Raw genomic sequence first — 22,634 nt, 5'->3', positions numbered from 1 at the left:
GATCACAAAAAAATTGCTAAAATTTAGAGACTACTTCCAAAGCATGGCCCCAGGACTCAGTTTCTGCAGCTGGGACAACTAAGCAAATGCATAGTTCCCTCCAACTGCTCGTCAAATTGTATTCGCATTTGCCCCAGGTTTCCACTCACTGTTACTGCCATTACTTTCGAAATGCATTGTGTATTTTCTTTTTATTCAGGGATTAGCGTTAAAGTATGTTTTGAATTTTATCTGGAATCTGATTTCCACTAGAATTTTAGTTGAGGCTCATATAGAATACCCTAGGAATTTAAAGTCTACAAAAATTCTTAGTTCTTTATTTTTAAAATGAGATTTGAAGCATACCTATCACAATAGCGCATTTAAATGTATCATACTTCTATTCTAGTATGAAAGTATTGTGGGCATTTCTCTTTCATATCCATATATTGCAAATACTTTTCCCCAACTCGGTTTGGAATCGTTACTCTCCACTGTGCATATGCATTCTGGTATGTTTATGAATTTTTAGGATACAATTTTAGGAACTGGTCATATGGGTTGTTTACTGATATACTTAAAGGGTAGTTATATGTAAGTTAAAAGTGGAATTTACCCCTTTTACCTTTTTATTCCTAGGTGATCCATTACGTGCGAGTGGATCTTGCAAGAATCAGCTACCAGGAAGAAATTCTCTTACTGGTACTTTATTTCGGTGGGAAGAAGACGAAATACCAAGGTTAGTTTATGTTTTAAAGGAAAGGAAAAGTTATTTACATATATCCTACTCTATTCAAAAATCAGTGGTTAGCATAATTTAATTTTAACCTTTATTGTAATTGTTTTTTATCTATAAGTTTATCAGGAAAGCAAATCTCAACATTAGTGTATTACACGGATCATAGATTTCAAGAACAGACCATGAAAATGTACCTAGTTATTACCTAATTAATAAAAGAAATCTGGATGTGTTTATACTTCTCTCCAACATCCATCTTCTTTGTACATTCTAAATTGACATCCTATAACTTGTCAAGTAAAAATCTCAAAATAACAATTTAAAACCTAAATGGCGGGACTTCCCTGGTGGCGCAGTGGTTAAGAATCCATCTGCCAGTGCAGGGGACACGGTTCGATCCCTGGTCTGGGAAGATCCCACATGCCGAGTAGCAACTAAGCCCGTGTGCCACAACTACTGAGCCTGTGCTCTAGAGCCCGCTGGGCCCGCGTGCCTAGAGCCTGTGCTCTGCAAGAAGAGAAGCCACCTCAGGGAGAAGCCCACACACCGCAGTGAAGAGTAGCCTCCACTCGCTGCAACTAGAGAAAGCCTGCGCATAGCAAAAAAGACCCAACACAGCCAAAAAAAACCTAAATGGCGAATATTTTTAATAAAAATAACCCCTAAATATTTCCAAATATTAAATATTTGTGGGGAAAAAAGTGGGCTGACATAGTATATATGAATAATACAACTTATAATTTCTTTTGACTTTTATTATTTATTAGACTTTCTTAGAGGTGGTAACATATTCCAAATGTTTAGATTTCCCTACCATAAAGCAGATATATAATCAGTACCTATCTAAATTATCAGTAATAGCTTAATCTACATAGAACTCAGAGGATTTCTGTTTTATGCCACAAAGTTGTTGCCCAAGCTTTCTTGATCCTTTTATTGATCATTTGGATATTGATAGGGTGGTATGGTATCCTCTTTTCACCACACATATGTCACCTGATACGTTTTTAAGCAGATTTATTTATTTATTTATTTATTTTTTCTGGTACGCGGGCCTCTCACTGTTGTGGCCTCTCCCGTTGCGGAGCACAGGCTCCGGACGCGCAGGCTCAGCGGCCATGGCTCATGGGCCTAGCCGCTCCGCAGCATCTGGGATCTTCCCGGATCGGGGCACGAATCCGTGTCCCCTGCATCGGCAGGCGGACTCTCAACCACTGTGCCATCAGGGAAGCCCTAAGCAGATATTTTTTATGTAAAGTGCAAAGTAGAAAGTGTTTAGGTAAATAACTTTATTTTTTATTTCAAGGTAAGAAAATGTGAATTTATTAATCAATTGAAGATAAACTGTCAAAAATATTTGTTTAGAGCTTAATTTATATAGTTTAAGATCTTAATATGTTCTTTACAGAATTTCCATATTATAGAATTACTTGGGCTTTTTAAGACCTAAAATTAAGAGAGAATCTCATTAAATAATGATTGAAATACATTGTTTTATGACTGGAATATTATACCAGAATGAGACTTCAAAGTCTTCAAATGGACAGTGATTTGCTTTACGTCTAGATTCAGTTAATGTGTATCAGGACTGTTTGATAAAAGTTGTATATGTACACATACACATGTACTTCTAGGTTCCTTCTCAGATACAGCAGAATTGTTTTTATAATTGTGTTGAAGTGGTATCAACTTTAGAGAGAGCATTATTTACCACATCCAATTCAATTTCTAATCAGTCCAGAGCAAAGTGACTGACAAACTATTTACTGCCTCATTTTTATGCCTGTGATACAGTTCCTCTATGTCTCTAAAATTGGAGCAAATCAACTTAACCCAAGGATTTTACCTACTCACTAGATCCCGTGGTTTTCAAAATTCTACATTGAGTAACTTGTTTTTTGCATGATCAATTCAAGTCCAGGTTTATTTTTATTTGAAGCCTTTTTGAACAAACATCTTTCTGGTTAGGTCATAAGACTATATATAGTAAAGCTTCACTGCTTATGAGTTAGTTTGGAGAAGCTCTCTGTATTATAATGAAAAGTTTGAATCATTTTAAGAGCAAAGATAAGAAAAGGCAAACTAGTGAAACTAGATAAGGTATTCAGAATTAGAATTTATAATAAATGTAGGCTAGCTATATATTTTTGTCCCAAGTTTTTAGGTTTCTTATATCAAACATGAAAATCCATAATTTCATCAAATATAGATAACATAATGTCAAACATTTTTGCCAAATCAGTGCTCTTAAATTTTATTAGTCTCATTTTTATCCCCAGTACTAGCACCTTCCTCTGGGTACCTTTATTTGTTTGTTTGTTTTTTTAACCCAAAAGTATTTTATATCCCTTCACAAACATTATTTCAAGGGCTATAACAAATAGAGAGGAACACACTCATAATGAGATAAGAGTGCTGAGTTAGCAGCTGTACTAACCTTACCTGCTAGCTCATTGTAAATTACCACATATCATGGACCTTCAAGGTCATTTGCCAGAGTGTTGAATTCACAAAAGTTGAGTCTACTGCAGTAATCTCAACCTTGCTGTCCATCAGAATGATCTGAAGAGATTTTTTAAATTGTAGATGTCTGATCTCCACCCTCAGTGATTGTAATTACTGACTGTAATTGTTTTGTTAAGCTATGAACAGAAATGTTCAGAGAGGCATGGTTTTCTAAATACCATTGTATTGCTTATCTACCTTTCATGACTAAAATGAATGGTCTACATGTATTTGCTGACTCAATTTTTTTACTCACAATTTTTCTGTTTACTGGAAACAAATTTTTAATTCTGAAAACTATTTCCTTTCCCTAGGAACTCCTCCTTTACTGAATGTCTGAAGTAGGCAAGAAATAGTTGTAAATTTCTACTATGAGATTGAATTTTTTAATGTTATTGTTTCCCTCCTTTGTCACAAATATTCTACTCCTGGAAAATTCACCCTTGAAATGTGTAATACAACGCTTCCAAAAGTGTGAAACTTTTTAGTGTAAAGGAGAAAACTGTTGGCCAAAAACTATTTTATGTGGTACTTTAATTCATGGCATAACTGATGTTGGTAAATTATATGAGTAAAGAAAACAAGCTATATTGAGAATTTTTCTGAAAGTTAAAGGGATGGATATATTGTGATAGGTTGACTAATATGTCCCCTCTCTATCAATCGTAAAAAGGTATATGTGTGTGTTGTGTCTATACGTATATATAAATAGTAAAAGTTCTGTGGTTTAACAAATTAATCTCTAATATTCCATCAAAATTTCTATTCAAACACCCATTCCTTAGGTATAGACAATGGAAAATGAGGTTTTGTTAATGTTTCTTGTAAAACATTTTTAAATGTTTCAAATATTAATGAAATCTTCTATCACACTTTCTAGTAAAAGTTCTCTCCTTTTCATTTGGTGTCCCTATTGGTAGGAGATCTGAATTTTGGAATGGATAAATTGGGATCCATACTAGTTGTCTTATGTTTATTCTGTCAAGCAGGGACATTTATATGGTGTCATCTGAAATCTTTCATGTGGTTCTGATGAAAAACAAAAATGCTTTTGAATCAAAGAGCATTAGTGGGGAATAGTTCTCTGTAGTTCTCATAAAAAGTAATGACCTCATGGTGTCACCTCTTCCTACCTGTGATCCCACTATTGGACTCGTGTGGTTTCTCAATTCTATAGTTATGGAAAAATTTTAAACATTCCCCAGCTCAGCAGTAGTTGAGGGCAGGGAGAACAGTATCATTTGCCCACTTTTCAGTATGTTCACCTCCCCTCATCTCTTGTTTTATATATATATTCCCTCCTCATTTTTAAAAACCATCTATGATTGCTGAGATAGATGCCTCTGGGCAAATAATTGCATGTGTGTATGATTTTTGATGCATCCCCTCTGTTGTCCCTCTGTTATCGCATCCTGCCCTAGATGTGACCCACATGCTGAAACATTGTACATTCCTTTTCTATAAAATATAATGAACCAAAATATGAAATAGACTCCAAAAGTATCTTAATGGAGTTGTCAATTTTGTGTTTCTCTTCCTGTTTTTCATTTCTTTGTATATACACACAGAGTATCAATTATGTCATGAATAATTGTGGATTAATATAATATCACTGGCTTTTCTGGTTACTGCGTGAACATGAAGAATTGTTAAGTAATAAAACTCTTAAGAAAATTTTCTCTTACATAATTATTGTGTCTTTTGATACTTCTTTAATACAGCTCTTTAATACTGGAAGGTGTTGAACCACAGAGTACTTGTGAATTAGAAGTGGATGCTGTAGCTGCTGATATCTTAAATCGGTTGGACATTGAAGGTATATACACAGTTATTCTTAATATGTTTTTATTTTTAAAAATCCATGACCAAAGGATGGAAAAAGTAGGGAAGAAAACATTACTAGGGAAGTGAAATTATTTAAAGAAGGAGGATGTAAAATGTGATGAAGATTTTTTTTCTGTACCTCTGATGAGATAGTCATTATTTTTTCATTTATGCTTTCATTCATATGAGTTTGTTTGCATAGACATGAACCTAAAGTAAGTGTGACACTAAATAAATTAGCCATTATAAAAGAATTTACTATGCTCTGCCTTTTAATTTTTTTATTTCCAGGTTATATACCAGGGAGGAGACTTTTAGGTCTGCTGGCTATTATCAAATGTTTGAATCTTATTCACTTGCTGTGTTTTGGGGAACTAGTAGGAAAACTAAAAAAGGAGTAATATAGTAAATATAGGTTGGGATAATTTGTCTGTTTTATTACACAGTAGGTAATTGTTTTTCTTAAAAGACAGTATTTTTTTTAAGTATGGATTTCGTTTTTTTAAGCAAGTATTTTTCACTTTGACCCTTGTAATATTGAAGTATTATGATTACAGCTCAAATTGGTGGAAACCCTGGTCTACAGGCCATATGGGAAGATGAAAAACAACGGCGAAGAAACAAAAATGAAACTTCTCAAATTAGTCAACCCGAATCACAAGGTATAAATGATTTTCTTTTAACTGGATATTTTAATGGAAAAGTTTAAGCCATTGAGTTTTTACCTTGACATTAGATTTTGCTTTTCAAACTACCTTTAAATTTTCTATATATATTTTCCCTATTCTCATTGCTCTGAACCATAATTCTGTACCTCCAAAGTGTCACTCATTGTCTCTCTTCGCATGAGAAATTGACATCTTCATTGGCCTTGGTTTTCACTGGTAGTACCTTTTTCTCCTTTTTCATTCTGTGGTATGTTTTAACTTCTTGTATTTCCAAATGAGCTATAGAATACTTACAGAAGAGCATGAATCACAACTTAGAAACACTTCGTTTAATTCATTACGCTTTGAAAATGTCACCCATGATATTCTGCCCCCATGTTATTTTCTGGGTATGTCATATAAATTCTGACTTTGATTACCTTGTACATCTCTGAAGAAAATACTCATTTTATTTTTTGCTAAACCTCGCTATATTCAAAAAGAATTTGAAGGGGCTTAAGTAATGCCATGGATACAACAAAAATTTTTAAATAAAGGTAAAAGAATAGAAGACATAATTCAAAAGACAAATGTATTTGAAATACAGTAGTAAGCCTGTACTGAAGTCCAATTAAAATTTGTATTATAATCTCTTGGACACTAAAAATCCTTTGATAAGTTTTGAATGCCTTTAATGCCTTTTAAAATAGAAATATTTTATAAAGGGAAAATTTCTAGGTTCAATGTGTATGATACATTTATAGGTAGAAAATGATGTTTTTCTCTTTTAGATTTAAGTTATAGAACTTAATCTCAGACTGACTTTAAGTGCTTAATTTCATAGCTTCAGTAACAACTATTTCTCTTTTGTTTAATTTATAATAGGACTACTTTTAGGTGGTGGTATATGTGTCAAGGATAGGAAATTGCTACCATTTTAAAAGCTCTTCTAGGAGAAAGGAAAATATTTCATTCATTTGCTATCTACATTTTTTAATGCACTTTTAAAATTCAAAGATCGCAGGTTTGTGCCAGCAACAGAAAGTGAAAAAAAATTTCAGAAGAGACTTCAGGAAATTCTCAAACAGAATGATTTCTCTGTGTAAGTGGTTATTTATTATAGATCTCAGAAATAATTTTATTGCTTTGATATATAGTTTGTTATAAAGGATATGTTTTAATTAAGCAGAACATTGTCAGGATCTGTGGACTACAGCGATGGATCCCAGGAGTTCTCTGCTGAATTAACATTGCACTCTGAGGTTCTGTCTCCTGAAATTCCTCACTGTACACCGGCTAATATGGTAGAAGTCCACAAAGACACAGAGTTGAGCAAAGGTGAGGATTTCTTTCAAGTGTACAGAAAATACCATAACAGATATCCTGTGTATCTAGCACTGAGATATTAGTATTTGGTTGAGTTAGCTAACTTTTTTCCCTAAGAAGTAAACATCATTGATGTAGCAAAGACCTCTCTCCCATTCTTTTACCCTCTCTTCATCTCTAGAGGTAAGCACTATTCTGAAGTTGGTACAAACTGTTACAATATATGATTTTGTATTTTCTTATATATGTATGTCTAAAACATATACTATTATTTTAGGTTCTAGATTTTACATAAATGGTGTCCTACTTGGTGTAGATTAAGCAACTTGCTTTTTTCATTCAATGTTATGTTTTTTAATAACTTAATTGGGGTATAATTTATGTAGCATAAAATTCACTCATTTTAAGTTTATAATTCAGTGATTTATGGTAAGTTTACAGAGTTGTACTAACATCTCCATAATTCAATTTTAGAATAGTTCCTTCTCCTCAAAAGATTCTTTGTGTCCATTTACAGTCACACCTCCAACCCCAAGTAACCACTCATCTACTTCCTTGTTTCTCAAGATTTGCCTTTTCTGGATATGTCATGCAAATGAAATCATACAAAATGTGATCTTTTGTGCCTTGCTTCTTTCACTTAGCATAATGTTTTCAGGCTCATCCATATTGGAGTATCTCTATCAGTATTTCATCCCATTTTATTGCCTAGTAGTATTGCATTCTACTGATATATTTTATTGACTAATTCATCAGTTGATGAAAATTTGAGTTGTTTTCACTTTTTGGCGCTTAAGAATAATGCTGCTCTGAACATTTATGTCTTTGTATGGGTATATATTTTCATTTTTCTTGAGTAGATACCAAGGAAGAGAATTGCTGAATCGTTTGATAAATTTGTGTTTAATTTTTAATAAATTGCCAAACTTTTCCAAAGTGACTGCACTGTTTTACATTCCCACCAGCAGTATATGAGGGTGTCAGAAACCCCACGTTCTCACTAACACTTGTTATTATCTGTCTTTTTTTATATAGCCATCCTAGTATGTGTGAAACGGCATCTCATTATGGTTTAATCATCATATCCCTCATTAATAATGATGTTGAGTATCTTTTGTGTCAACAGTAATAACTTTGAAATCTATCCTTGTTCGTACATGTTTCTAGGTCATTCATTTTTAGCTGCTGATTAGCATTCTTTTGTAAGACTAAACAAGTATTTCTGTTCTCTACAACTATTAGATGGTTTTCACTTTTGCACTGTTAACAGTGTTATGTCTGTCACCTTGTGGCCATGTGCAAGAGTTTCTCTACAGAAGACATACAGAAGTGTAATTTGCCAGGTCCTAGCGTGTATGTATTATACTCTACCTAGATAGCATCTATTCTAACAGGGTTTTTGTAATACAGTTAGCTTATACATGATTGGTAAATAAGAGAATAATGAAAGTTTTACTTAGAAGTCATGTTGTTTCTCATAAAATTTTTCTAGGCAAGGGGAGCCAGAATAGGAGGAGTAGAATTGCAGCCTTCAGTAGGAAAGGAAAAGCCCTCTTTTCACTGCTGCATTGGCAGCAGGGGCTCTTTTGACTGTATTAAACAGCAGCTAGAAATGAGCACCTACACCCACCCAGGGCTTCCTCCTTCCCTAGAGTTGCATCCTAGCATTGTGCTCTCCGACTCATGGCAGGTTTCACCCTCTCCTCAGTACTTTAATGGCAGCCTTCTGGCTCAGAGCTCTACTTCCATTTGCTTTGTCTTAGCATCTGCCAGCCCCATCCTAATCGAAATGTACCCAGAATTTCCATACTATTATTTTCTGTGCATTTTTAATATCTGCTATGACAGCCTCCAGCCACACTGAGCTGCCTGCCTGACTGAGCAGTTAATTTCCTCAGGTACCAATTACTGATTTTGTTAGTGTTCTCATTACAGAGTTGCGTAAGTTTTGTCTTAACCTTTTATTTTCCTTATAAGCTCAATTTTAGTGCTTAATTTTTCAGATTTTGAGGTATGTTAACAATAAAACTATCACATTTGGTAGTAAAGCCAGTATTTCAAAGTTGCTCTATAAAATGTACCTAAGTTTATATTCCCACGATGTGTTAGAGCTTATACCTCCCTACATCCTCAACAATATTTGATAGTATAAGATGTAAAAATTTTTTGCCATTCTCATTCTTTGAAATCTAAGTCTCCTTAGTTTAATCTTCATTTCCTGATTACTAATAAGTTTGAGCATTTGGATCTCTTTATCTGAGAATTGCTTATTCATGTTCTTTGCTCATTTTCTATTGGATCTGTACTCTTTTTCTTACTAATTTGTAGGAATTCCTCATTTTCTGGATATCAAGCCTTTGTCAGTTATATTTATTGTAGAGATATTTTCTCCTCATCTAGAATTACACTTTAAAGTCTCCACAAATTTTTTTTTAGCTTTTTAAAAAACTTTCTTCCCTTTTCTTTTTTTTTTAGTGTTTTATGTGTCTTCAATTTTAACCTTAAATGTTAACAGTTTTTTTCCTTTACTGGTTGGTTTTTGTACCTGCTTTACAATTCCTTCCCTATCCGGATGTAATGAAAGTTTTCATCCTTAAGGTTTATGTGTGCTTACAGATTGGTTTTTCACATATAGGTCTTCAGTTCATCTGACATTTTACTTGTGTATATAGTAAGGATATTATTGTTATTTATTTTTCTAGATATAAAGAGCTAGTGGTTCCAACATATTTATTGAAAAGTTTTTTTTTCCACTGAATTCCCCAACCTCGGTTGTGTTCTCCCATGTTAATATCATACTTTTGTAATTACTGTTGCTTTTAGGTAATGATATATATCAGGAGCAGATCTTCCCTATTTAGCTTCAAAATTATCTTATTTACTCTTTTTTAATACATCTTTATTGGAGTATAATTGCTTTACCATGTTGTGTTAGTTTCTGCTGTACAACAAAGTGAATTAGTTATATGTATACATACATCCCCATAACCCCTTCCTCTTAAGCCTCCCTATTCCACCCCTCTAGGTCATCACAAAGCACCAAGATGATCTCCGTGTGCTGTGCAGCAGCTTCCCACTAGCCATTACAAAATTGTTGTATTTACTCTTGATCTTTAAAAAAAAGCTTTGCCATGTTAAGATCAGATTGTTTTGTTTCTGGGAAGAACCTGTTGAGATTTTATTGGAAATTTATTGAATTTATAGACCAATATAGAAACATTTTAAATTTTTCTGTATACCAAATTAGTTCATTTATGCACATGATATATTTCTCAGTTTATTTGGTCTTCTTTCATGTCTTTCAATAAAGTTCTGCAACTTTTCTGGTAAAATTATTTTATATCTTTTATTAGATGTGTTCCAGGTGCCTTATAAATGTTGCAGTTTTAAGTTTAGCTTTCAAAAATTACATCTTCTAATTGCTGGTATTAGGAACTTCACTGACCTTGTGTGTCAATCTTATATCCAGCAACTTTTATTAGTGCTAATAGCTTATATGTCTTTTTGATTGGATTTTCTGTGTATAGAGTCATCGTCAGAAAATAATAATTGTATTACTTCCCTTCCCACCCTTATACTTTTTATTTTTTAATGTTTTAATGCAGTGCTTAAGAACGTAACGATAATATTAAGTAGATATGAAAAAAACGTTTTTCCTGGCTTTAAAGTGAATGCTTTTATATTTCATCATTAAGTATGAAATTTACTACAGGATATTGGTAGATAAACTTTAATCAGTTTATTATCTCTTCTGTTTCTTGCTTGTTAAGAAGTTTGGGTTTTTTAAAATCATGAATGGATATTAAATTTTACCAAATTTTTTTTTCTGAAAATATCGACATAATCAGTTTTTCTTTTACTCTGTTAATATGGTAGTTACATTAATAATGTTAATGTATCTAATGTTAAACTATCCTTGCACTCCTGAAATAAATCCTTCGTTGTCATAATGTGCTTTTTTTAAAAATGTTGCTATATCTACTTTGGTAATATTTTTTTTCAGAATTTTAACTTTTTTTTTTTTTTCAGTAATTGAGAAAGATTCATACTTTGCCTCCATTAAATGCGTTGTGGAGCTTTTCATATTTTTCAACTCTCCTTTCAAGAATTTTTATTAGATTGATATAATCTATATCTTAGAGATTTGATAGATCTCATCTGTAAAACCATCCAGACCTATATAGATTTTTGTTGGTTGATTTTATGTGGCAGGGGTGGGAAGTAAAGGGAGTGGATTTTTTTTTTTTTTTTTTTGCGGTACACGGGCCTCTCACTGTCGTGGCCTCTCCCGTTGCGGAGCACAGGCTCCGGATGCGCAGGCTCAGCGGCCATGGCTCACGGGCCTAGCCGCTCCGTGGCATGTGGGATCTTCCCAGACCCGGGCACGAACCCGTGTCCCCTGCATTGGCAGGCAGATTCTCAACCACTGCACCTCAGGGAAGCCCCTATGCTGTTCTGATTACTATAATTTTGTAATATTGTCAGAAGTCTGGAAGGGTTATGCCTCCTGCTTTCTTCTTTTTCCTCAGGATTGTTTTGGCAATTCTGGGTCTCTTATGATTCCATATAAATTTTAGGAATATTTATTCTAGTTCTGTGAAAAATGTCATGGGTGTTTTGATGGGTATTGCCTTAAATATGTATATTACTTTGGGTAGTATAGCCATTTTAACTATTAATTTTTCCAATCCAGGAGCATGGGATATCTTTCCATTTCTTTGAGTCATCTTCAGTCTCCTTTATTAATGTTTTGTATCAATAGTTCTCAGCATATAAGTCTTTCACCTCCTTGGTGATGTTTACTCCTAAGTATTTTATTTTTTTTTTTGATGTGATTTTAAAAGGGATTGTTTGTTTACGTTCCCTTTCTGGTATTTCATTGTTAGTGTAAAGAAACGCAACCAATTTCTGTATGTTAATCCTGTATCCTGATACCTTGTATTCATTTATCAGTTCTAGTAGTTTTTGTGTGGAGTCTTTAGGGTTTTCTATATATACTATCATGTCATCTGCATATAATGACAATTTTACCTCTTCCCTATGAATTTGAATACCTTTTATTTCTTTTTCTTGTAAGATTGCTGTTGCTAGGGCTTCCAATACTATGTTGAATAGAAATGTTGAGAGTGGGCATCCTTGTCTTGTTCCAGATTTTAGCAGGAAGGCTTTCAGCTTTTCATCATTGAGTATTATATTGGCTGTGGGTTTGTCATAAATAGCTTTTGTTATGTTGAGGTATGTTCCCTCTATACCCCCTTTTGTAAGGGTTTTTATCATGAATGGATGTTGAATTTTTTCAGATACTTTTTCTGCGTCTATTGAGATGATTATGTGATTTTTGTCTTTTCTTTTGTTGATGTGGTATATCACATTGATTGATTTGCACATGTTGAGCCATCCTTTTGACCTTGGGATGAATCCAACTTGGTCATGGTGTGTGATCTTTTTACGTGTTGTTGGATGCAGTTTGCTAATATTTTATTGAGAATTTTTGCATTTATATTCATCAAAGATATTGGCCTGTAATTTTCTTTTTTGGGTAGTGTCTTTGTCTAGTTTCAGTATCAGGGTGATGGTGGCTTCATAGAATGTCTTTGGGAGTATTCCTTCCTCTTCAATCTTTTGGAAGAGTTTGAGAGGGATTGGTATACCTTCTTTGTGCGTTTGGTGGAATTCATCTGTGAACATCTGGTTCTGGACTTTTGTTTGCAGGGAGTTTTTTTTTATTACAGATTCTGTTTCACTTCTAGTGATCAGATGATCTGTTCAAGTTATCTGTTTCTTGTTTCAGTTTTGAAGGGCTGTATGTTTCTAGAAGGTTGTCCATTTCTTCTAGGTTGTGTAATTGTTCATAGTACTGTCTTATGGTTTTTTGTATTTCTGCAGTATCAGTTGTGATTTCTCCTCTTTGATTTCTTATTTTGTTTATTTGGGTCTTCTCTCTTTTTTCTTGGTAAGCCTGGTCAGAGGTTTGTCAATTTTGTTTACACTTTCAAAGAATCAGCTCTTGGTTTTATTGACTTTTTTCTATTTTTTTAAATCTCTATTTTATTTATTTCCTCTCTGATCTTTATTATCTCCTTCCTTCTGCTGACTTTAGGTTTTGTTTGTTCTTTTTCTAATTCTTCTAGGTGATGTGTTAGATTGTTTATTTGAACTTTTTCTTTTTTCTTAAAGAAGGCCTGTATCACTATGAACTTCCCTCTAAGAACTCATTTTACAAATTTTAATGTACTTGATTTTTATCAGAGTAATATAACTATCTGTACATACTAGGTAGGATTTAGAGGCTAAAGAGATTGTAAATATTTAGTGATTCACAGCTTCAGGGTTTTTTGTTTTTGTTTTTTTAATTTCTCTGTGTGACTGGTTAGATATTCCCGTGGCTTTCATTAAGTTTTAGTATGGTTTTATTTAGCATATGTCAGTAACACTTCAAAATTTTAAATAGGTTTACATTGTAATGTTTCCTAATTTACACAAATTCTAAACAGTAAATTTCAGATTTAGGTTATTTACTTTAATGTTTTTGTATTTTTTGTACTCTTAAGGTCATATTAGACACAAAGTGGAGGAAGCTCTTATTAATGAAGAAGCAATTTTGAACCTCATGGAAAACAGTCAGACTTTTCAGCCTTTGACCCAAAGACTGAGTGAGTCACCAGCTTTCTGTAAGTAACAATTGTGCCATAATTTTCAGTGCCTTATATCAACAAAAGTGCGTATGTCAGGTGGTATTTTTTTCTTTGATTTGAAGAGGTTAATATTGCATGTTTGATAAATTCTTACTCAGTATAAAAATGAAATCTTGCATTACGAGATGTAGTAGCTTCTTTTTTGTTTTCTACACAGCTTTTTCTGAAAAATAATTGTGAAAGAAAATAATTCTCTCTTTTTTTTTTTTTTTAACTTGACTTTGTTTGGAAGAAAACCATATTGCTTTAAGGGGAAATATGCTTATTTTGAATTAAAATTCTCCAAAGTTAAGAACATTAATAAAATACCATAATTGATTCTTTCTTGGTAAGTATCAGGAATTTCCCTGGACAATTCCTTTCGAGCTGTCAATTTTTGACTAGCATGTAGAACATGACAGTTATTTCTGAGTATCTTTGCATCTCCATAAATGCACTTTCATTAATATGATAAACCATTTGCTAGATTTCATTTCAATAATTTAGTCTAAATTACTGACATTTTTCAGAAATTTATTTAAATTTACATTGCAAAAAGTGAGATATTATTGAACTTCATGCCTCTTGCTTTGCTTGGTATAGTGATTTTATGTTTCTTGCTCACTTTCTGTTTTTCCATTCTTACTGTATCAAATGAGGTATAGCATCAGATGTTATCCTACCTCTCTACAGTGTCCTCTCTCTGTTATTTACATTTTCATTTGATTGGAAGATTAATTGAATGACTAGGGACAGTAACAAATTTATTGTACACAGTCATATTTCAAGAACATTTTCTATGGAGGTAGGTAGCTTTTTTCTTTTTTAAATGAACGACATGACATACGTAGAAAGAAATGATCCAAAGACCACATTTAAAAATTAATTTGAAGTTTATAATCTATTTCTCTGTCTGAGTAAATAAATATGTATATACCTAAATTATGTTTTAGTTATAAAAAAACAAAGAAATTGAAAAAGAGGAGAGACATATCCTTATTTCATTATATTAGGCAAATATAATGTATCACCAGCTGATATAATTCCACCTTGCATAGGTTACAAAAAATGCAGTCTCAATGTTGGAGATCTGAGAGTCAAATATCTGTAAATCATTTGCCAATATTAACCATTTTTAAAGTATGAGGCAGGAAAAATTAACTGCAATTCTAGGTTTAAGAAATGGATTTTTGCCAAAATGGCTCTTATAAGCAAATATCTTCAATTTTGCCTTACAGTTAGTAGCCTTACAGTTGGTTACATGATTGAACCAGTTTGTTTAATGTCAACAAGAAAACCTGAAACTTAATAGTTCAGTAAATGGGGAATATATTATCTCATTTTACAGAGAAAAAGGTTGTGTACTAGATTAGAACAAACCTCCATCTTTATGATTTTTTTAAAAATAATAGCTTTTATTGGGATATAATTCACATATTGTAAAACTCACCTTCTAACATGTACAGGTCAGTGGTTTTTAGCATTTCAGGTATTTATGCAACAATTTTCACTATCTAATTCCAGGACATTTTTTTTTTTTTCCAGGACATTTTTATCACCCTAAAAAGAAGTCCAATACCCATTTGTAGTCACTTCCCATTTTTCCTTCCTCTCAGCCTCTGGCAACCTCTAATCTATTTTCTCTTTTGCTGGATTTACCTATTTTTGGCATTTCATGTAAGCAGAATCATATAACCTTTTGTTTCTGTATTCTTTCACTTAGCATAATGTTTTCAAGATTCATTCATGTTGAGGTATATATCAGTATTGCATTCCTTTTTACTATTGAATAATGTTGCATCGTCCGGATATATACCATATTTCATTTTTTCATCTTTCAGTTGATGGATATTTGGGTTGTTTCCACTTTTTTGGCCATTGGGGTAATGCTGCTATGATTATTCATGTATAGGTTTTCGTATGGACATATGTTTTCACTTCTCTTGGATACATACCTAGGAATGGAATTACTGTGTCCTCTGGTGTTTAACCTTTTGAGGAACTGCCAAACTTTTTTTCCCCAAAGCAACTGCACCAGTGTACAATCCGACCAGCAGTGTATGAGGGCTCCAATTTCTTCACATCCTTGTCAACACTTGTTATTATCTGTCTTTGATTTTATCAACCCTAGTGCATATGATGGTGATACTTCAGTGGTGGTCTTCAAGGTTTTTAAGTAATGTTATTAATGACTTTTAAAGCTCTCTCATGTTTTTCAACTACAGGTTTTGTTTGACTGTCCTGTGAGCTAAATACAGCTTAAGAGAGGAATAAGGTGTTCACATTATCATTTTTAAGGCACTTCCTTGGCATTAATTCATATATTTATTATATATTTTATGTTTAGTTTGATCACTTGTGATTATATTTGGTTTAGTGCTCCTCAACCTTGCTTGTGCAGTAAGAGATTGAGCAGCTTGTTAACATGCAAATTCCTGGGCCCTACCTCAGAAACTCTAATTCAGTAGGTGTGAGATGGTGTGTGGGAATTTTCTTTTTAAGAACACAAAATCATTTGTAATGCAGGTGGTCCAAAGATTACACTTTAATGGACGAACTACATCAATACATAAATCTTTGTACCAGCTGTATCCTTTCAGCATGTGCCAGCATCTGTGATTCTTATTGTTTTATATGTAATTGATCTCAATTAATTGAATTATTTAGAAAATTTAAGTTGTCTGTTGGTGATGCTTCACTTGTTTTGTAGTGGACAGTAGTCCTGATGAGGCTCTGGTACATCTTCTTGCTGGTTTGGAAAATGACGGATATCAGGGGGGAAGAAATAGGATGCCATCATCATGTCGTTCCTTTGGACACAGTAAAATTCCTCAAAATAGTGATGATGAAGAAAATGAACCACAGATTGAAAAAGAAGAAATGGAGCTTAGTTTAGTGATGTCTCAGAGATGGGACAGCAATATTGAAGAACATTGTGCCAAAAAGAGGTAACTTTTTAGTTATTTCAGTGGTTTTAATAACTTCCTTTGGTCATTATCATTGTTCTTTAATCAGAAATTATTTCTTACTATTATTCATGATAAAAAATACCTAATAAACTAAATTGACTTCTTTGAAATCTCTTTTAAATAGTGTGTAAACTTTATATTCCAAGCAAAATAAAATTTTGGTACATTTAAAAAGATTAAACCTAACTTTATTTTTTTCTATTACTAACAAGATATAATTGATATACACCACAGTATGAATTTTCGATGTACAGCATAATGGTTTGATTTACATATATTATGAAATGATCACCACAACAGGTTTAGTTAACATCCATCATCTCATATATTTGTGCTCTCCTCATAAACCTAACTTAGAAATCATCTGTCTATACATACAGTAGTAATATGTGGGTCATAAATGGGGCAAAATAGAAGTGCCTCCTTATCTCAGAACTTGAGGAAAAAAGAATGCCCTTTGAGAGTTAAACTCTTATGGGTCGGAGCAACAAATATAGTCAGCTTGAAGACAAGGAATGGCTTCTAGGTCTGATTAGATCGAAGGAGTTAAATAGTAATGAATGAATGAGTGTCAGAAGCAGTCACTGATATTCTGTTCCATTTCTCAAAGAAAACAAGTAAGATGGCAGTGTGGTTTCCTTTTTGTTCTTTTTTTTCCCCTTCTTTTTACATTTTAACCTTTTTTTTTTTTTTTTTTTTTTTTTGCGGTATGCGGGCCTCTCACTGTTGTGGCCTCTCCCATTGCGGAGCACAGGCTCCGGACGCGCAGGCCTAGCGGCCATGGCTCACGGGCTTAGTTGCTCCGCGGCACGTGGGATCTTCCCGGACCAGGGCACGAACCCGTGTCTCCTGCATCGGCAGGCGGATTCTCAACCACTGCGCCACCAGGGAAGCCCTACATTTTAACCTTTTTTTTAAAGTATAGTTAATTTACAATGTTTCGTTAGTTTCAGGTGTATAGCAAAGTGATTCAGTTTTTTATATATATATTCTTTTTCAGATTCTTTTCGATTATAGATTATTATATTGAATAGAGTTCCCTGTGCTATACAGTAGGCCCTTATTGTTTATCTGTTTTCATAAAGTAATGTGTATATGTTAATCCCAAATTCCTAATTTATCTCCCTCCCGCACTGTCCCCTTTCGTAACCATAAGTTTGTTTTCTGTGTCTGTGAGTCTTTCTGTTTTGTAAATAAATTCATTCATATCATATTTTTTAAAATATTTATTTATTTATTTTGGCTGTGCTGGATCTTAGTTGCAGCATGCAGGATCTTCGTTGTGGCATGCAGGATCTTTAGTTGCTGCATGCGGGGTCTTAGTTGTGGCATGCAGACTTCTTAGTTATGGCATGCAGACTTCTCAGTTATGGCGTGTGGGATCTAGCTCCCTGACCAGGGATCAAACCTGGGCCCCTGCATTTGGAGTGTGGCGTCTTACCCACTAGACCACCAGGGAAGTCCCCATTTGTATCATATTTTAAATTCCACATATAAGTGATATTATATGATATTTGTCTTTCTCTGTCTGACTTAGTCCATCCATGGTGCTGCAAATGGCATTATTTTATTCTTTTTTATGGCTGAGTAATATTCACATATATATATATATATACACGTGTGTGTATATATATATATATATATATATATATATATATATATATATATATCCCACATCTTCTTTCTCCATTCATCTGTTGATTGACACTTAGGTGGCTTCCATTGTCTTGGCTATTCCGAATGTGCTGCTGTGAACATTGGGGTACATGTATCTTTTTGAAGTAGAGTTTTCTCCAGATTTATGTCCAGGAGTGGGATTGCAGAATCACATGGTAGCTCTATTTTTAGTATTTTAAACCACCTCCATACTGTTCTCCATAGTGGCTGCACCAATCTACATTCCCACCAGCAGTGTAGGAGGGTTCCTTTTTCTCCACACCCTCTTCATTTGTTATTTGTAGACTTTTTAATGATGGAAGTTCTGACTGCTGTGAAGTGATACCTCATTGTAGTTTCAATTTGGATTTCTCTAACAATTAGTGATATTGAGCATCTTTTCATGTGCCTGTTGGCCATCTGTATGTCTTCTTTGGAGAAATGTCTGTTTAGGTCTTCTGCTGATTGTATGATTGGATTGTTTGGTTTTTAAAATTTCTTTTAAAATGTTTATTCCTTTTATTTTATTTTAAATTTATTTATTTATGGCTGCATTGGGTCTTCGTTGCTGCACATGGGCTTTCTCTAATTGTGGTGAGTGAGGGCTACTGTTAGTTGTGGTGCGTAGGCTTCTCATTGTGGTGGCTTTTCTTGTTGCAGAGCTCGGGCTCTAGACGTGCAGGCCTCAGTAGTTGTGGCTCGTGGGCTCTAGAGTGCAGGCTTAGTAGTTGTGGAGTGGGCTTAGTTGCTCCATGGCATGTGGGATATTCCTGGACCAGGGCTCAAACCTGTGTCCCCTGCATTGGCCGGTGGATTCTTAACCCACTGCACCACCAGGGAAGCCCTGTTTTTTTTTTTTTTTTTTTTTTTTTTTTTTATTAAGCTGCGTGAGCTGTTTGTATATTTTGGAAATTAAGTCCTTGTTGGTCACATCATTTGCAGATATTTTTCTCCCATTCCATAGGTTGTCTTTTCCTTTTGTTTATGGTTTCCTTTGCTGTGCAAAAGCTTTTTAGTTAGGTCCCATTTGTTTATTTTTGTTTTTATTTCCATTACTAAAGGAGATGGATCCAAAAAAATTTTGCTGCAATTTATGTCAAAGACTGTGCTGTCTTTGTTTTCCTCTAGGAGTTTTATAGTATCCAGTCTCACTATCAGGTCTTTGATCCATTTTGAGTTTATTTTTGTAAATGGTGTAGAGAATGTTCTAATTTCATTCTTTTGAATGTAGCTGTCCAGTTTTCCCAGCACCACTAGTTGAAGAGACTGTCTTTTCTCTGTTGTATATTCTTGCCTCCTGTGTTGTAGATTAATTGACCTTAAGTGCATGAGTTTATTTCTGGACTTTCTGTCCAGTTCCATTGATCTGTGTGTGTGTTTTTGTGCCAGTACCATACTGTTTTGATTACTGTAGTTCTCTGAAGTCAGGGAGCCTGATTCCTCCAGCTCTGTTCTTCCTTCTCAAGATTGTTTGGCTATTTGGGGTCCTTTGTTTTTCCATACAAATTAAAAAATTTTTTGTTCCAGTTCTGTGAAAAATGTTATTGGTAATTTGGTAGGAATTGTATTGAATCTGTAGATTGCTTTGGGTAGTATGGTCATTTTTAACAACATAGATTCCGTCAATCCAAGAACACAGTGTATTTTTCCAGCTGTTTGTGTCATCTTCAATTTCTTTCATCAGTGTCATAGTTTTTGGAGTACAGGTCTTTTGCCTCCTTAGGTAGGTTTATTCCTAGGTATTTTATTCTTTTTGCTGTGCTGGTAAATGGAGTTGTTTCTCTAATTTCTCTTTCTGATCTTTATACATATATATATAAATTTATTTATTTTATTTATTTGTTTTTGGGTCTTCATTGCTGTGAGTGGGCTTTCTCTAGTTGTGGCAAGCAGGGGCTACTCTTTGTTGCAGTGTGCATGCTTCTCATTGCGGTGGCTTCTCTTGTTGTGCAGCACAGACTCTAGGCCTGCGAGCTTCAGTAGTTGTGGCTCACGGGCTCCTGAGCACAGGCTCAGTAGTTGTGGTGCATGGGCTTAGTTGCTCTGCTGCATGTGGGATCTTCCCAGACCAGGGATCAAACCTGTGTCCCCTGCATTGGCAGGCGGATTCTTAACCACTGCACCACCAGGGAAGTCCTCTCTTTCTGATCTTTCATTGTAAGCATATAGAAATGCAATAGATTTCTGGTATTAATTTTGTATCCTGCAACTTTACCAAATTCATTGTTGGGCTCTAGTAGTTTTTTGGTGACATCTTTTGGATTTTCTTTGTATAGCATCGTGTCATCTGCAAACAGTGACAGTTTTACTTCTTTTCCAGTTTGAATCCCTTTTATTCTTTTTCTTCTCTGGTTGCTGTGCTGGGACTTCCAAAACTATGTTGAATAAAAGTGGCAAGAGTGAGTATCCTTGTCTTGTTCCTGATCTTAGAGGAAATGCTTTCAGCTTTTAACCATTTAGTATGATGTTAGGTGTGGGTTTGTTATATATGGCCTTTATTTTGTTGAGGTGTGTTCCCTCTCTGCCAACTTTCTGGAGAGTTTTTATCATAAATGGATGTTGAATTTTATCAAAAGCTTTTTCTGCATCTATTGAGATGATCATATGATTTTTATTCTTCAGTTGGTTAATGTGGTGTATTACATTGATTGATTTGCATATATTGAAAAATCCTTGCATCCCTGGGGTAAATCCCACTTGATCATGGTGTATGGTATTTAATGTATTATTGGAGTCAGCTTGCAAGTATTTTATTGAGGATTTTTGCACCTATGTTCATCAGTAATATTGGCCTGTAATTTTCTTTTTATGTGATATCTTTGTCTGGTTTTTGTATCAGGTTGATGGTGGCCTCATAGAATGAGTGTGAAAGCATTCCTTTCTCTGCAGTTTTTTGGAGTATTTTCAGACGGGTAGGTGTTAACTCTTCTCTAAATGTTAGGTAGAGTTCACCAGTGAAGCCATCTGGTCCTGGACTTTTGTTTCTTGGGGGTTTTTTAATTACTGACTCAATTTCAGTACTGGTAATTGGTCTGCTCATATTTTTTATTTTCATTTCTTTCTTTTTAAAAAAATATTTATTTATTTATTTAGCTGCGTCAGGAGCTAGTTGTGGCATGTGGCATGTGGGATCTAGTTCCATGACTAGGGATTGAACCTGGGTCCCCTGCATTGGGAGTGTGGAATCCCAGCCACTGGACCACCAGGGAAGTCCTTCCATTTCTTTTAAGTTGTCCATTTTATTGGCGTGTAGTTTCTTGTAGCAGTCTCTTATGATCCTTTGTATTTCTGTGGTGTCAGTTGTACCTTCTCCTTTTTCATTTCTGATTTTATTGATTTGGGCCCTCTCCCTTTTTCTCTTGATGAATCTGGCTAAAGGTTTATCGATTTTGTTTATCTTTTCAAAGAACCAGCTTCTTAGTTTCATTGATCTTTTCTATTGTTTTTTTAGTCTCTATTTCCTTTATTTCTGCTCTGACCCTTATGATTTCTTTCCCTTTACTAACTTCGGGTTTCGTTTGTTCTTTTTTCTCTAGTTAATTTAGGTGTAAGATTAGGTTGTTTATTTGAGATTTTTCTTGTTTCCTGGGGTAAGCTTGTTCGTTATCGTTATAAACTTCTATCTTAGAACTGCTTTTGCTGCATCTCATAAGTTTTGGATTGTAGTATTTACATTTGACTCTAGATATTTTTAGATTTCCTCTGTGACTTATTCAGTGATTCATTAGTTGTTTAGTAGCATATTGTTTAGCCTCTGTATGTTTGTGGTTTTCCCGGTTTTTTTTTTTTTCTTGTAGTTGATTTCTAGCCTCATAGTGTTGTGGTTGGGAAAGATGCTTGATATGATTTCAGTTTTCTCAGATTTACCCAGGCTTGCTTTGTGGTCCAGTATGTGATATATCCTTGAAAATGTTCTATGTGCACTTGAGAAGAATGTGTATTCTGTTCCTTTTGGATGGAGTGCCCTATATATATCAATTAAGTCCATCTAGTCTAATATGTCACTTTAGGCCTGTGTTTCCTTACTGGTTTTCTGTCTGGATGATCTGTCCATTGATGAAAGTGGGGTGTTAAAGTTCCCCACTATTATTCTGTTACTGTCAATTCCTGCTTTTATGCCTGTTAACATTTACTTTATATTTTGAGGTGCTCCTTTGTTGGGTGCATATATATTTGCAATTGTTGTATCTTCTTGGATTGATCCTTTGATCATTATGTAGCGTCCTTCTTTGTCTCTTATAACATCTTTATTTTAAAGTCTATTTTGTCTGATATAAGTATTGTGATTCTGACTTGTCTTTGATTTCCATTTGTG

At 34.2% G+C, this 22,634-nt stretch overlaps 1 protein-coding gene across 3 annotated transcripts in view; it reads left to right on the top strand.

Moving 5' to 3' along the window:
• The window catches only part of REV3L (REV3 like, DNA directed polymerase zeta catalytic subunit), a 190,605-nt gene that overhangs the window by 77,317 nt on the left and 90,654 nt on the right, over positions 1-22,634 (top strand). For all 3 annotated transcript variants that reach the window (XM_059083580.2, XM_067011663.1, XM_067011664.1), the window contains 7 exons: positions 619-718; positions 4,945-5,039; positions 5,605-5,709; positions 6,712-6,796; positions 6,884-7,032; positions 13,572-13,691; positions 16,405-16,642. In XM_059083580.2, the coding sequence (XP_058939563.1) occupies positions 619-718; positions 4,945-5,039; positions 5,605-5,709; positions 6,712-6,796; positions 6,884-7,032; positions 13,572-13,691; positions 16,405-16,642 (892 nt within the window). The remainder of the gene's footprint in view (positions 1-618; positions 719-4,944; positions 5,040-5,604; positions 5,710-6,711; positions 6,797-6,883; positions 7,033-13,571; positions 13,692-16,404; positions 16,643-22,634) is intronic.

The sequence above is a fragment of the Kogia breviceps genome, chromosome 13, assembly GCF_026419965.1.
Source record: "Kogia breviceps isolate mKogBre1 chromosome 13, mKogBre1 haplotype 1, whole genome shotgun sequence".
Classification (NCBI taxonomy): Eukaryota; Metazoa; Chordata; class Mammalia; order Artiodactyla; family Physeteridae; genus Kogia; species Kogia breviceps.
The sequence above is the reverse complement of the archived record's forward strand: the minus strand, read 5'-3'. Positions and strand labels throughout refer to the sequence as shown.